The sequence below is a fragment of the Pseudophryne corroboree genome, chromosome 2 (assembly GCF_028390025.1).
Source record: "Pseudophryne corroboree isolate aPseCor3 chromosome 2, aPseCor3.hap2, whole genome shotgun sequence".
NCBI classification, from domain to species: domain Eukaryota; kingdom Metazoa; phylum Chordata; class Amphibia; order Anura; family Myobatrachidae; genus Pseudophryne; species Pseudophryne corroboree.
In genome coordinates, this window is record NC_086445.1 from 19,670,984 (window position 1) to 19,685,678 (window position 14,695).

Here is a 14,695-nt window from a genome sequence, read left to right on the forward strand (position 1 = left end):
TGGAGAAGTTGCCCGTACCAACCAATCCGCTTATAGATATAATTTATCAAGTACATTCTATAAAATCACTGGTACAAGCTGATCAGTTGCTATGGGCAACTTCTTCACTCTTTTCAATGTTTTATACACCAACCCCTATATTTATTAACTGGTATTTTTTTTTGGGTGCAACCATATAACATAGCGCTGTACAACATATATTTTATAATTCAGTCCCTGCCCCTGTGGAGCTTGTAGTTAATAATATTTGTGTTTGGAGTGAGAGGGGAAACTGGTCTTTTCGCAGGAAACCCACAGGGAGAACATACAAACCCCACACATATAGGGCCCTGTTTGGAACTGAACCCATTTCCCAGGCTTGTGTCAAATAAATGTCCAAATAATGTTTCCTCTGCAGCAGTAACGTATTACCACTTATGTAGAGAGACGCCTGATTGTCAAGGTACGATAATAAATGTCAGAACGCTTCTGATGTTTCCGTCCCCTCTGCAGGAAGCGTCCCGCCACAGAAGAATATCACCTCCTGGGTAGGCTCCAAGGGTTTAGGGAAGACGCTGGACGAGATGACTGTCACTATCCCGCATGACATCTACGTGTTCGGGACACAGGAGAACTCGGTGGCAGATAAGGAGTGGGTGGACTTCCTGCGGGGGGCGCTGAAAGAGTGCACGGAATTGGACTATCGGCCGGTACGTGCTGTCCTAAAATAATTTTTAACGTGTTTTAAAATGATATATTGGAAAGTGTTTTCCTTTTAATACAGGCCCGTCTAGTGTCTCCTTCCTGCATTGTTCCCCTGGGGGCAGATGTACTAAGCCTTGGAGACCGTTTGGGACGCGGGACGTTGTCTCACCGATTGGCTCACAATGCGCTCCAGTTTACAATCTGGGGTGGTTGTCCCATAATCTGAGGTTGAAACGTCCTTTAATGCAGTGGACGTGATCACGATTCTCTACATTTAAGTCACAAAGGTGGAAGTGGAGCCGAGTTTCCAGACTGGTCAGCTGAGCATGCACTTCACCGTAGATGGTCCCCAGTTGCTGTGGGGCAGAAATGTTCCTCCAGCAGGGCTTCATGATGAAGCTCTGCACAACAGAAGAGGTCAGGGTGATTGAGGGGTGAGGGCAAGAAATTGTCAGAGGCTTTACTGGTCCTACACAGTGTGTAAAGCAAGGAAAATACCAGAGAAGATCTGATAGAATGTCAGTGCTCTTATGTGAATGCGATCACTTTACATCATGTGTATCGCTGTAACCCGTATACAGCGTAGTCATTTGTGGCGTTCTCCTGCAGGTCGCCATGCAGTCCTTGTGGAATATCAAGATTGTTGTCCTTGTTCGGGTAGAACATGAGAACCGGATCACGCACATTAGCACATCCAGCGTGAAGACCGGAATTGCCAACACGTTGGGTGAGCACCATCCTGGGGCGTACGTTACAGTGTGGGGGGAAATAGCAGTGTGGGGGGTGTAAGCATGGGGTGTGCTTTGAGTGTGGGGCTGTTACAGTTTGGGATGTGGGGGGTGTACATTTCAGTGTGGCGGGTGTTGCAATGTGGGGTGTATATTACAGTGTTTGGGGTGTTGGCGTGGGGTGTGCTTGTATTTGCTCCTGTAGACCTCTATAGCACTGCGCTGCCCTTGACTGGCATCAGTAATGGCACCAGTCTCCTGGGCAGTACCAGGCTCTGAGAGAATGGGGAGACGTCTGTCTGGGTTGGCTGGGTGTCACACGTGTAATACCATGCTCTGTAATCACGCAGGGAATAAAGGCGCAGTCGGGGTGTCTTTCATGTTTAATGGAACCTCGTTTGGCTTTGTGAACTGTCACCTGACCTCGGGGAATGAGAAGACTGCGAGGTAAGTACTACTACCCCTCATACACTTATAGATGGGGTCTAAAAGGGTACATGGCCCCTGACCATATGAAGGCGGGTGGGTGAGTCCAGGGGTCCTGTCTAAGGAGTCGGGGTCTCTCTGTGACGGTCTCTCTCTCTCCCATTATCAGGCGTAACCAGAATTACCTGGACATCTTGCGGCTCCTCTCTCTGGGGGACAAGCAGCTGAACTCCTTCGATATTTCCCTCCGCTTCACGCACCTCTTCTGGTTCGGTGACCTGAATTACCGGCTAGATATGGACGTACAGGTGAGGCGTCCGCCGTGTGTGTCGCATACCCACCAAGCAGGCGCTTTATTCCTTATTGCAAAGGTGGAAAATCTGCAGAAGTCAACTATTAGCCTCAATTATATACATATATATCTCCAGGATGATTGAGTGTTACGCAGGAATACTACAGTCTAAGGCAATCAGAGGATGTCGTATATAAATTAACATATAAGTATTTTTGAAATGTAAAAAAAAAAGAAAAACCTTGAACATTTCTCTAACGTCCTAGTGGATGCTGGGGACTCCGTAAGGACCATGAGGAATAGACGGGCTCCGCAGGAGACGTGGGCACTTTAAGAAACAATTTAGTTCCTGGTGTGCACTGGCTCCTCCCTCTATGCCCCTCCTCCAGACCTCAGTTTGAGACTGTGCCCAGACGAGCTGGGTGCTTTTCAGTGAGCTCTCCTGAGCTTGCTGTAAGAAAGTATTTTGCAAGGTTTTTTATTTTCTCTATCGTCCTAGTGGATGCTGGGGTTCCTGAAAGGACCATGGGGAATAGCGGCTCCGCAGGAGACAGGGCACAAAAAGTAAAGCTTTAGGATCAGGTGGTGTGCACTGGCTCCTCCCCCTATGACCCTCCTCCAAGCCTCAGTTAGATTTTTGTGCCCGGCCGAGAAGGGTGCAATCTAGGTGGCTCTCCTAAAGAGCTGCTTAGAAAAGTTTAGCTTAGGTTTTTTATTTTACAGTGAGTCCTGCTGGCAACAGGATCACTGCAACGAGGGACTTAGGGGAGAAGAAGTGAACTCACCTGCGTGCAGGATGGATTGGCTTCTTGGCTACTGGACATTAGCTCCAGAGGGACGATCACAGGTACAGCCTGGATGGTCACCGGAGCCTCGCCGCCGGCCCCCTTGCAGATGCTGAAACGAGAAGAGGTCCAGAATCGGCGGCAGAAGACTCCTCAGTCTTCTTAAGGTAGCGCACAGCACTGCAGCTGTGCGCCATTTTCCTCTCAGCACACTTCACACGGCAGTCACTGAGGGTGCAGGGCGCTGGGAGGGGGGCGCCCTGGGAGGCAAATGAAAACCTTTTTTGGCTAAAAATACCTCACATATAGCCTCCGGGGGCTATATGGAGATATTTAACCCCTGCCAGAATCCGTTAAGAGCGGGAGACGAGGCCGCCGAAAAAGGGGCGGGGCCTATCTCCTCAGCACACAGCGCCATTTTCCCTCACAGAAAGGCTGGAGGGAAGGCTCCCAGGCTCTCCCCTGCACTGCACTACAGAAACAGGGTTAAAACAGAGAGGGGGGGCACTAATTTGGCGTTAGAAATATATAAAAAAGATGCTATAAGGGAAAACACTTATATAAGGTTGTCCCTATATAATTATAGCGTTTTTGGTGTGTGCTGGCAAACTCTCCCTCTGTCTCTCCAAAGGGCTAGTGGGTCCTGTCCTCTATCAGAGCATTCCCTGTGTGTGTGCTGTGTGTCGGTACGTGTGTGTCGACATGTATGAGGACGATGTTGGTGAGGAGGCGGAGCAATTGCCTGTAATGGTGATGTCACTCTCTAGGGAGTCGACACCGGAATGGATGGCTTATTTAGGGAATTACATGATAATGTCAACACGCGCCAAGGTCGGTTGACGACATGAGACGGCCGACAAACAATTAGTACCGGTCCAGACGTCTCCAAAACACCGTCAGGGGTTTTAAAACGCCCGTTTACTTTAGTCGGTCGACACAGACACAGACAGGGACACTGAATCCAGTGTCGACGGTGAATAAACAAACGTATTCCTTATTAGGGCCACACGTTAAGGGCAATGAAGGAGGTGTTACATATTTCTGATACTACAAGTACCACAAAAGAGGGTATTATGTGGGATGTGAAAAAACTACCGTAGTTTTTCCTGAATCAGATAAATTAAATGAAGTGTGTGATGATGCGTGGGTTCCCCCCGATAGAAAATATGGGCGGTATACCCTTTCCCGCCAGAAGTTAGGGCGCGTTGGGAAACACCCCTTAGGGTGGATAAGGCGCTCACACGCTTATCAGAACAAGTGGCGGTACCGTCTATAGATAGGGCCGTCCTCAAGGAGCCAGCTGACAGGAGGCTGGAAAAATATCATAAAAAGTATATACACACATACTGGTGTTATACTGCGACCAGCGATCGCCTCAGCCTGGATGTGCAGAGCTGGGGTGGCTTGGTCGGATTCCCTGACTAAAAATATTGATACCCTTGACAGGGACAGTATTTTATTGACTATAGAGCATTTAAAGGATGTATTTCTATATATGCGAGATGCACAGAGGGATATTTGCACTCTGGCATCAAGAGTAAGTGCGATGTCCATATCTGCCAGAAGATGTTTATGGACACGACAGTGGTCAGGTGATGCAGATTCCAAACGGCACAAAGGTGTATTGCCGTATAAAGGAAGAGGAGTTATTTGGGGTCGGTCCATCGGACCTGGTGGCCACGGCAACTGCTGGAAAATCCACCGTTTTTACCCTAAGTCACATCTCTGCAGAAAAAGACACCGTCTTTTCAGCTTCAGTCCTTTCGTCCCTATAAGAGTCATATCTGCCCAGGGATAGAGGAAAGGGAAGAAGACTGCAGCAGGCAGCCCATTCCCAGGAACAGAAGCGTTCCACCGCTTCTGACAAGCTCTCAGCATGACGCTGAGACCGTACAGGACCCCTGGATCCTACAAGTAGTATCCCAGGGGTACAGTTTGGAATGTCGAGACGTTTCCCCTGCGCAGGCTCCTGAAGTCTGCTTTACCAAGGTCTCCCTCCGACAAGGAGGCAGTATGGGAAAAAATTCACGAGCTGTATTCCCAGCAGGTGATAATTAAATTACCCCTCCTACAACAAGAAAAGGGGGTATTATTCCACACTATATTGTGGTACTGAAGCCAGAAGGCTAGGTGAGACCTATTCTAAATCTAAAAAAATTTGAACACTTACAAAGGTTCAAATCAAGATGGAGTCACTCAGAGCAGTGATAACGAACCGGGAAGAAGGGGACTATCTGGTGTCCCGAGACATCAGGGATGCTTACCTCCATGTCCCAAATTTGCCCTTATCACTAAGGGTACCTCAGGTTCGTGGTACAGAACTGTCACTATCAGTTTCAGACGCTGCCGTTTGGATTGTCTACGGCACCCCGGGTCTTTACCAAGGTAATGGCCGAAATGATGGTTCTTCTTCGAAGAAAAGGCGTCTTAATTATCCCTTACTTGGACGATCTCCTGATAAGGGCAAAGTCCAGGGAACAGTTGGAGGTCGGAGTAGCACTATCTCGGATACTGTTACAACAGCAGGGGTGGATTCTAAATATTCCAAAATCGCAGCTGATCCCGACAACAAGTCTCCTGTGCTTAGGGATGATTCTGGACACAGTCCAGAAAAAGGTGTTTCTCCCGGAAGAGAAAGCCAGGGAGTTATCCGAGCTAGTCAGGAATCTCCTAAAATCAGTGCATCATTGCACAAGGGCCATGGTAAAAAAATGGTGACTTCCTTCGAAGCAATTCCAGTCGGCAGATTTCATGCAAGAACTTTTCAGTGGGATCTGCTGGACAAATGGTCCGGATCGCATCTTCAGATGCATCAGCGGATAACCCTATATCCAAGGACAAGGGTGTCTCTCCTGTGGTGGTTACAGAGTGCTCATCTTCTAGAGGGCCGCAGATTCGGCATTCAGTTTTGGATGTTGGTGACCACGGAGGCCAGCCCGAGAGGCTGGGGAGCAGTCACACAAGGAAAAAATTTCCAGGGAGTGTGATCAAGTCTGGAGATTTTTCTCCACATAAATATAGCTAAGGGTAAATTTATAATGCTCTAAGCTTAGCAAGACCTCTGCTTCAAGGTCAGCCGGTATTGATCCAGTGGGATAAAACATCACGGCAGTCGCCCACGTAAATAGACAGGGCGGCACAAGAAGCAGGAGGGCAGTGGCAAAAACTGCAAGGACTTTTCGCTGGGCGGAAAATCATGTGATAGCACTGTCAGCAGTGTTTCATTCCGGGAATGGAAACTGGGAAGCAGACTTCCTCAGTAGGCACGACCTCCACCCGGCAGAGTGGGAACTTCATGGGGAAGTTTTCCACATAATTGTAAACCGTTGGGAGTTACCAAAGGTGGACATGATGGCGTCCCGTCTGAACAAAAAACGGGACAGGTATTGCGCCAGGTTAAGAGACCCTCAGGCAATAGCTGTGGACGTTCTGGTAACACCGTGGGTGTACCAGTCGGTGTATGTGTTCCATCCTCTGCTTTTTCATACCTAAGGTACTGAGAATTATAAGACGTAGAGGAGTAAGAACTATACTCATGGCTCCGGATTGGCCAAGAAGGACTTGGTACCCGGAACTTCAAGAGATGCTCACAGAGGACTTATGGCCTCTGCCGCTAAGAAGGGACTTGTTTCAGCAAGTACCATGTCTGTTCCAAGACTTACCGCAGCTGCGTTTGACGGCATGGCGGTGGAACGCCGGATCCTAAGGGAAAAGGCATTCAGGAAGAGGTCATTCCTACCCTGGTCAAAGCCAGAAAGGAGGTGACCGCACAACATTATCACCACATGTGGCGAAAATATGTTGCGTGGTGTGAGGCCAGGAAGGCCCCACGAAGAAATTTCAACTCGGTCGATTCCTGCATTTCCTGCAAACAGGAGTGTCTATGGGCCTCAAATTGGGGTCCATTAAGGTTCAAATTTCGGCCCTGTCGATTTTTCTTCCAGAAAGAATTGGCTTCAGTTCCTGAAGTCCAGAAGTTTGTCAAGGGAGTATTGCATATACAACCCCCTTTTGTGCCTCCAGTGGCACTGTGGGATCTCAACGTAGTTCTGGGATTCCTCAAAACACATTGGTTTAAAACCAGTCAAATCTGTGGATTTGAAGCATCTCACATGAAAAGTGAACATGCTCTTGGACCTGGCCTGGACCAGGCGAGTGTCAAATTGGTGTTTTTTTTTTCTCAAAAAAGCCCATATCTGTTTGTCCATTCGGACAGGGCAGAGCTGCGGACTCGTCCCCAGTTCTCTCCCTAAGGTGGTGTCAGTGTTTCACCTGAACCAGCTTATTGTGGTGTCTTGCGCCTACTAGGGACTTGGAGGACTCCAAGTTGCTAGATGTGGTCAGGGCCCTGAAAATATAGGTTCCAGGACGGCTGGAGTCAGGAAAACTGACTTGCTGTTATCCTGTATGCACCCAACAAACTGGGTGCTCTTGCTTTTAAGCAGACTTTTGCTAGTTGGATGTGTAATACAATTCAGCTTGCACATTCTGTGGCAGGCCTGCCACAGCCAAAATATGTAAATGCCCATTCCACAAGGAAGGTGGGCTCATCTTGGGCGGCTGCCCGAGGGGTCTCGGCTTTACAACTTTGCCGAGCGGCTATTTAGTCAGGGGCAAACACGTTTGTAAAATCCTACAAATTTGATACCCTGGCTAAGGAGGACCTGGAGTTCTCTCATTCGGTGCTGCAGAGTCATCCGCACTCTCCCGCCCGTTTGGGAGCTTTGGTATAATCCCCATGGTCCTTTCAGGAACCCCAGCATCCACTAGGACGATAGAGAAAATAAGAATTTACTTACCGATAATTCTATTTCTCGGAGTCCGTAGTGGATGCTGGGCGCCCATCCCAAGTGCGGATTATCTGCATTACTTGTACATAGTTACAAAAATCGGGTTATTATTGTTGTGAGCCATCTTTTCAGAGGCTCCGCTGTTATCATACTGTTAACTGGGTTCAGATCACAGGTTGTACAGTGTGATTGGTGTGGCTGGTATGAGTCTTACCCGGGATTCATAAATCCTTCCTTATTGTGTACGCTCGTCCGGGCACAGTACCTAACTGAGGCTTGGAGGAGGGTCATAGGGGGAGGAGCCAGTGCACACCACCTGATCCTAAAGCTTTACTTTTTGTGCCCTGTCTCCTGCGGAGCCGCTATTCCCCATGGTCCTTTCAGGAACCCCAGCATCCACTACGGACTCCGAGAAATAGAATTATCGGTAAGTAAATTCTTATTTTCAGGGATCTCTACTGGCAACAGACTCCCTGCATCGTGGGACAGAGGGGAGAGAAGCAGCCCTACTCTCTGAAGCTAGGTCCTGCTTCTTAGGCTACTGGACACCATTAGCTCCAGAGGGATCGTACACAGGATCTCACCCTCGTCGTCCGATCCCAGAGCCGCGCCGCCGTCCCCCTCGCAGAGCCGGAAGACAGAAGCCGGGTGAGTATGAGAAGCAAAGAAGACTTCGAAATCGGCGGCAGAAGACTCTGTTCTTCACATGAGGTAACGCACAGCACTGCAGCTGTGCGCCATTGCTCCATACACACCTCACATACTCCGGTCACTGTAAGGGTGCAGGGCGCAGGGGGGGGCGCCCTGGGCAGCATATGGACCGCTGTTGGCAAAAGTAAACGTATATACAGTTGGGCACTGTATATATGTATGAGCCCCCGCCAAAAAGATATGTATTTTAGCGGGACAGAAGCCCGCCGTCAAGGGGGCGGGGCTTCTGCCTCAGCACTCACCAGCGCCATTTTTTCTCCACAGCTCCGCTGAGAAGAAGCTCCCCAGGCTCTCCCCTGCAGATCACGGTAGAAAAAGGGTAAAAAGAGAGGGGGGGGGCACATAATTAGACGCTAAAAACACAAATACAGCAGCTACTGGGTTAACATTAAGTTACTGTGTTATTCCTGGGTTTATAGCGCTGGGGTGTGTGCTGGCATACTCTCTCTCTGTCTCACCAAAAGGCCTTGTGGGGGAACGGTCTTCGAAAAGGGCATTCCCTGTGTGTGTGTGGTGTGTCGGTACGCTTGTGTCGACATGTCTGATGAGGAAGGCTATGTGGAAGCAGAGCGGGAGCAAATGAATGTGGTGTCTCCGCCGACGGCGCCGACACCTGGTTGGATGGATATGTGGAAGGTTTTAAATGATAATGTTAATTCCTTGCATAAAAGGTTAGACAAAGCTGAAACCTCAGGACAGTCAGGGTCCCAACCCATGCCTGATCCTATGTCGCAGAGGCCGACAGGGTCTTAGAAGCGCCCACTATCCCAAATTATTGACACGGATACCGACATGGATTCTGACTCCAGTGTCGATTACGATGATGCAAAGTTACAGCCAAAATTGGCTAAATCCATCCGTTATATGATTATAGCTATTAAGGATGTGTTGCACATCACAGAGGAAACCCCAGTCCCTGACAAGAGGGTTCATATGTATGGGGAAAAGAAGCTGGAGGTAACCTTTCCCCCCTCACACGAGCTTAATGAGTTATGTGAAAAGGCTTGGGAATCTCCAGATAGAAAACTGCAGATTTCCAAAAAGATTCTTATGGCGTATCCTTTCCCGCCAGCGGACAGGTTACGATGGGAATCCTCCCCTAGGGTGGACAAAGCTTTAACACGCTTATCCAAGAAGGTAGCCCTGCCGTCACAGGATACGGCTACCCTCAAAGATGCTGCGGATCGCAAACAGGAGGTTACCCTGAAGTCCATTTATACGCATTCAGGTACCTTACTGAGGCCGGCAATCGCGTCGGCTTGGGTGTGTAGTGCTGTAGCAGCTTGGACGGATACCTTATCTGAGGAACTTGATACCTTAGACAAGGATACTATATTAATGACCCTGGGGCATATTAAAGACGCTGTCCTTTATATGAGAGATGCTCAGAGAGACATTAGCCTACTAGGTTCTAGAATAAATGCTATGTCGATTTCTGCCAGAAGGGTCCTGTGGACTCGGCAATGGACAGGTGATGCCGACTCAAAAAGGCACATGGAGGTTTTTCCTTACAAGGGTGAGGAATTGTTTGGGGAGGGTCTCTCGGACCTGGGGGGTAATTCCAAGTTGATCGCAGCAGGATTTTTGTTAGCAGTTGGGCAAAACCATGTGCACTGCAGGGGAGGCAGATATAACATGTGCAGAAAGAGTTAGTTGGGTGGGTTATTTTGTTTCTGTACAGGGCAAATACTGGCTGCTTTATTTTTACACTGCAATTTAGATTGCAGAATGAACACACCCCACCCAAATCTAACTCTCTCTGCACATGTTATATCTGCCTCCCCTGCAGTGCACATGGTTTTGCCCAACTGCTAAAAAAAAATCCTGCTGCGATCAACTTGGAATTACCCCCCTGGTCTCCACAGCTACGGCTGGGAAGTCAAATTTTTTGCCATATGTTTCCTCACAACCTAAGAAAGCACCGTATTACCAAATGCAGTCCTTTCGATCACAGAAAAACAAGAAAGTCCGAGGTGCGTCCTTTCTTGCCAGAGGCAGGGGCAGAGGAAAGAAGCTGCACAACACAGCTAGTTACCAGGAACAGAAGTCCTCCCCGGCCTCCACTAAATCCACCGCATGACGCTGGGGCTCCACAGGCGGAGCTAGGCCCGGTGGGGGCGCGTCTCTGGAATTTCAGCCACAAGTGGGTTCACTCACAGTTGTATCCCTGGGCAATAGATGTTGTGTCTCAGGGATACAAGCTGGAATTCGAAGAGATGCCCCCTCACCGATACCTCAAGTCGGCCCTGCCAGCTTCCCCCTTAGAGAGGGAAATAGTGTTAACTGCAATTCACAAATTGTATCTTCAACAGGTGGTGGTCAAGGTTCCCCTCCTTCAACAAGGAAGGGTTATTATTCGACCATGTTTGTGGTACCGAAACCGGACGGTTCGGTCAGACCCATATTGAATTTAAAATCCCTGAACGTGTACCTAAAAAGGTTTCGGTTCAAAATGGAATCGCTGAGAGCGGTCATTGCAAGCCTGGAAGGGGGGGATTTTATGGTGTCTCTGGATATAAAGGATGCATACCTTCATGTCCCCATTTATCCACCTCATCAGGCGTACCTCAGGGTTGTGGTACAGGATTGTCATTACCAATTTCAGACGTTGCCGTTTGGTCTCTCCACGGCTCCGAGAATATTTACCAAGGTAATGGCGGAAATGATGGTACTCCTGCGGAAGCAAGGAGTCACAATTATCCCATACTTGGACGATCTCCTCATAAAAGCGAGGTCAAGAGAGCAGTTGCTGATCAGGGTAGCACGTTCTCTGGAAGTGTTACGGCAACACGGCTGGATTCTGAATATTCCAAAGTCGCAGTTGATTCCTACGACTCGTCTGCCCTTCCTGGGCATGATTCTGGACACAGGTCAGTAAAGGGTTTATCTCCCGATAGAGAAGGTTCAGGAACTCATGACACTGGTCAGGGACCTATTAAAACCAAAACAGGTGTCAGTGCATCACTGCACTCGAGTCCTGGGAAAGATGGTGGCATCGTACGAGGCCATTCCCTTCGGCAGGTTCCATGCGAGGACCTTTCAATGGGACTTACTGGACAAATGGTCCGGATCACATCTTCAGATGCATCGGTTAATCACCCTATCCCCCAGGGCCAGGGTGTCTCTCCTGTGGTGGCTGCAGAGTGCTCACCTTCTCGAGGGCCGCAGATTCGGCATTCAGGACTGGGTCCTGTTGACCACGGATGCAAGCCTCCGAGGGTGGGGAGCAGTCACACAGGGAAGAAATTTCCAAGGTCTGTGGTCAAGTCAGGAGACTTGCCTTCACATCAACATCCTGGAACGAAGGGCCATTTACAACGCCCTACATCAAGCGGAGACCCTGCTTCGCGGTCAACCAGTTCTGATTCAGTCAGACAACATCACCGCTGTGGCTCATGTAAACCGACAGGGCGGCACAAGGAGCAGGGTGGCGATGGCAGAAGCCACCAGAATTCTTCGCTGGGCGGAGAATCATGTAAGCGCTCTGTCAGCAGTGTTCATCCCGGGGGTAGACAACTGGGAAGCAGACTTCCTCAGCAGGCACGACCTCCACCCGGGGGAGTGGGGACTTCATCAAGAAGTCTTCGCACAGCTTGCAAGTCGGTGGGAACTGCCACAGGTGGACATGATGGCATCCCGCCTCAACAAGAAACTACAGAGGTATTGCACCAGGTCAAGAGACCCTCAGGTGATAGCTGTAGACGCCCTGGTGACACCGTGGGTGTTCCAATCTGTCTATGTATCTCCTCCTCTTCCTCTCATACCCAAGGTGTTGAGAATCATAAGAAAAAGATGAGTGAGAACAATACTCATTGTTTCGGATTGGCCAAGAAGGACTTGGTATCCAGATCTGCAAGAAATGCTCACAGAGGACCCGTGGCCTCTTCCTCTAAGACAGGACTTGTTGCAACAAGGGCCCTGTCTGTTCCAAGACTTACCGCGGCTGCGTTTGACGGCATGGCGGTTGAACGCCGGATCCTAGCGGAAAAAGGCATTCCAGATGAGGTCATTCCTACGCTGATAAAGGCTAGGAAGGACGTGCCAGCTCAACATTATCACCGTATATGGCGAAAATATGTTGCTTGGTGTGAGGACAGGAATGCCCCTACGGAGGAATTCCAGCTGGGCTGTTTCCTTCACTTCCTACAGTCAGGAGTGACTTTGGGCCTGAAATTGGGTTCCATTAAGGTCCAGATTTCGTCCCTATCCATTTTCTTTCAAAAAGAGCTGGCTTCTCTACCTGAAGTTCAGACGTTTGTGAAGGGAGTGCTGCGTATCCAGCCCCCTTTTGTGCCCCCGGTGGCACCTTGGGATCTTAACGTGGTGTTGAGTTTCCTGAAATCCCACTGGTTTGAACCACTCAAAACGGTGGAATTGAAATATCTCACGTGGAAGGTGGTCATGCTACTAGCATTGGCTTCGGCTAGGAGTGTGTCAGAGTTGGCGGCTTTGTCACATAAAAGCCCTTATCTGATTTTCCATGCTGATAGAGCAGAATTGCGGACCCGTCCACAATTTCTGCCAAAAGTGGTTTCATCCTTTCATATAAACCAACCTATTGTGGTGCCTGTTGCTACTACTGACTTGGAGGATTCCGAGTTACTTGATGTGGTCAGGGCTTTGAAGGTTTATGTAACCAGAACGGCTAGAGTCAGGAAAACGGAGTCTTTGTTTATCCTGTATGCTTCCAACAAGCTGGGTGCGCCTGGTTCAAAGCAAACTATTGCTCGCTGGATCTGTAACACGATTCAGCAGGCTCATTCTGCGGCTGGATTGCCGCTGCCAAAATCAGTTAAGGCCCATTCCACTAGGAAGGTGGGCTCTTCTTGGGCGGCTGCCAGAGGGGTCTCGGCATTACAGCTGTGCCGAGCGGCTACTTGGTCAGGTTCAAACACTTTTGCAAAGTTCTACAAGTTTGATACCCTGGCTGAGGAGGACCTTGTGTTTGCTCATTCGGTGCTGCAGAGTCATCCGCACTCTCCCGCCCGTTTGGGAGCTTTGGTATAATCCCCATGGTCCTTACGGAGTCCCCAGCATCCACTAGGACGTTAGAGAAAATAAGATTTTACTTACCGGTAAATCAATTTCTCGTAGTCCGTAGTGGATGCTGGGCGCCCGTCCCAAGTGCGGACTTCTTCTGCAATACTTGTATATAGTTATTGCTGCAATAAGGGCTATGTTATTGTTGCATCAGGGTTGAACTGATGCTCCGTTGTTGTTCATACTGTTGACTGGGTAAGTTTATCACAAGTTATACGGTGTGATTGGTGTGGATGGTATGAATCTTGCCCTGGATTTCCAAAATCCTTACCTTGTACTGTCAGCTCTTCCGGGCACAGTTTCTCTAACTGAGGTCTGGAGGAGGGACATAGAGGGAGGAGCCAGAACACACCAGAATCTAAATTCTTTCTTAAAGTGCCCATTTCTCCTGCGGAGCCCGTCTATTCCCCATGTTCCTTATGGAGTCCCCAGCATCCACTACGGACTACGAGAAATAGATTTACCGGTAAGTAAAATCTTATTTCTCTGACGTCCTAAGTGGATGCTGGGACTCCGTAAGGACCATGGGGAATAGCGGCTCCGCAGGAGACTGGGCACAACTAAAGAAAGCTTTAGGACTACCTGGTGTGCACTGGCTCCTCCCACTGTGACCCTCCTCCAGACCTCAGTTAGAATCTTGTGCCCGGCTGAGCTGGATGCACACTAGTGCCTCTCCTGAGCTCCTAGAAAGAAAGTATATTTTAGGTTTTTTATTTTACAGTGAGATCTGTTGGCAACAGACTCACTGCAGCGAGGGACTAAGGGGAGAAGAAGCGAACCTACCTAACTGGTGGTAGTTTGGGCTTCTTAGGCTACTGGACACCATTAGCTCCAGAGGGATCGACCGCAGGACCCGACCTTGGTGTTCGTTCCCGGAGCCGCGCCGCCGGCCCCCTTACAGAGCCAGAAGCAAGAAGTGTTCCGGAAAATCGGCGGCAGAAGACTTCTGTCTTCAACAAGGTAGCGCACAGCACTGCAGCTGTGCGCCATTGCTCCTCATGCACACCTCACACTCCGGTCACTGATGGGTGCAGGGCGCTGGGGGGGGGGGGCGCCCTGAGGGCAATATAATACATCTTGGCTTGCAAATCATCACAATATATAGTCCCAGGGCTATATATGTGATAAATTACCCCTGCCAGAATCCATGAAAAAAGCGTGAGAAAAGTCAGCCGAAAAAGGAGCGGGGCTATCTCCCTCAGCACACTGGCGCCATTTTTTCTTCACAGTGCAGCTGGA

At 49.4% G+C, this 14,695-nt stretch overlaps 1 protein-coding gene across 2 annotated transcripts in view; it reads left to right on the forward strand.

Annotated features, from left to right (window-relative positions):
- The window catches only part of INPPL1 (inositol polyphosphate phosphatase like 1), a 112,423-nt gene that overhangs the window by 63,200 nt on the left and 34,528 nt on the right, over positions 1 to 14,695 (forward strand). For both annotated transcript variants that reach the window (XM_063950899.1, XM_063950900.1), the window contains exons 12-15: positions 493 to 689; positions 1,294 to 1,411; positions 1,763 to 1,859; positions 2,008 to 2,146. In XM_063950899.1, the coding sequence (XP_063806969.1) occupies positions 493 to 689; positions 1,294 to 1,411; positions 1,763 to 1,859; positions 2,008 to 2,146 (551 nt within the window). The remainder of the gene's footprint in view (positions 1 to 492; positions 690 to 1,293; positions 1,412 to 1,762; positions 1,860 to 2,007; positions 2,147 to 14,695) is intronic.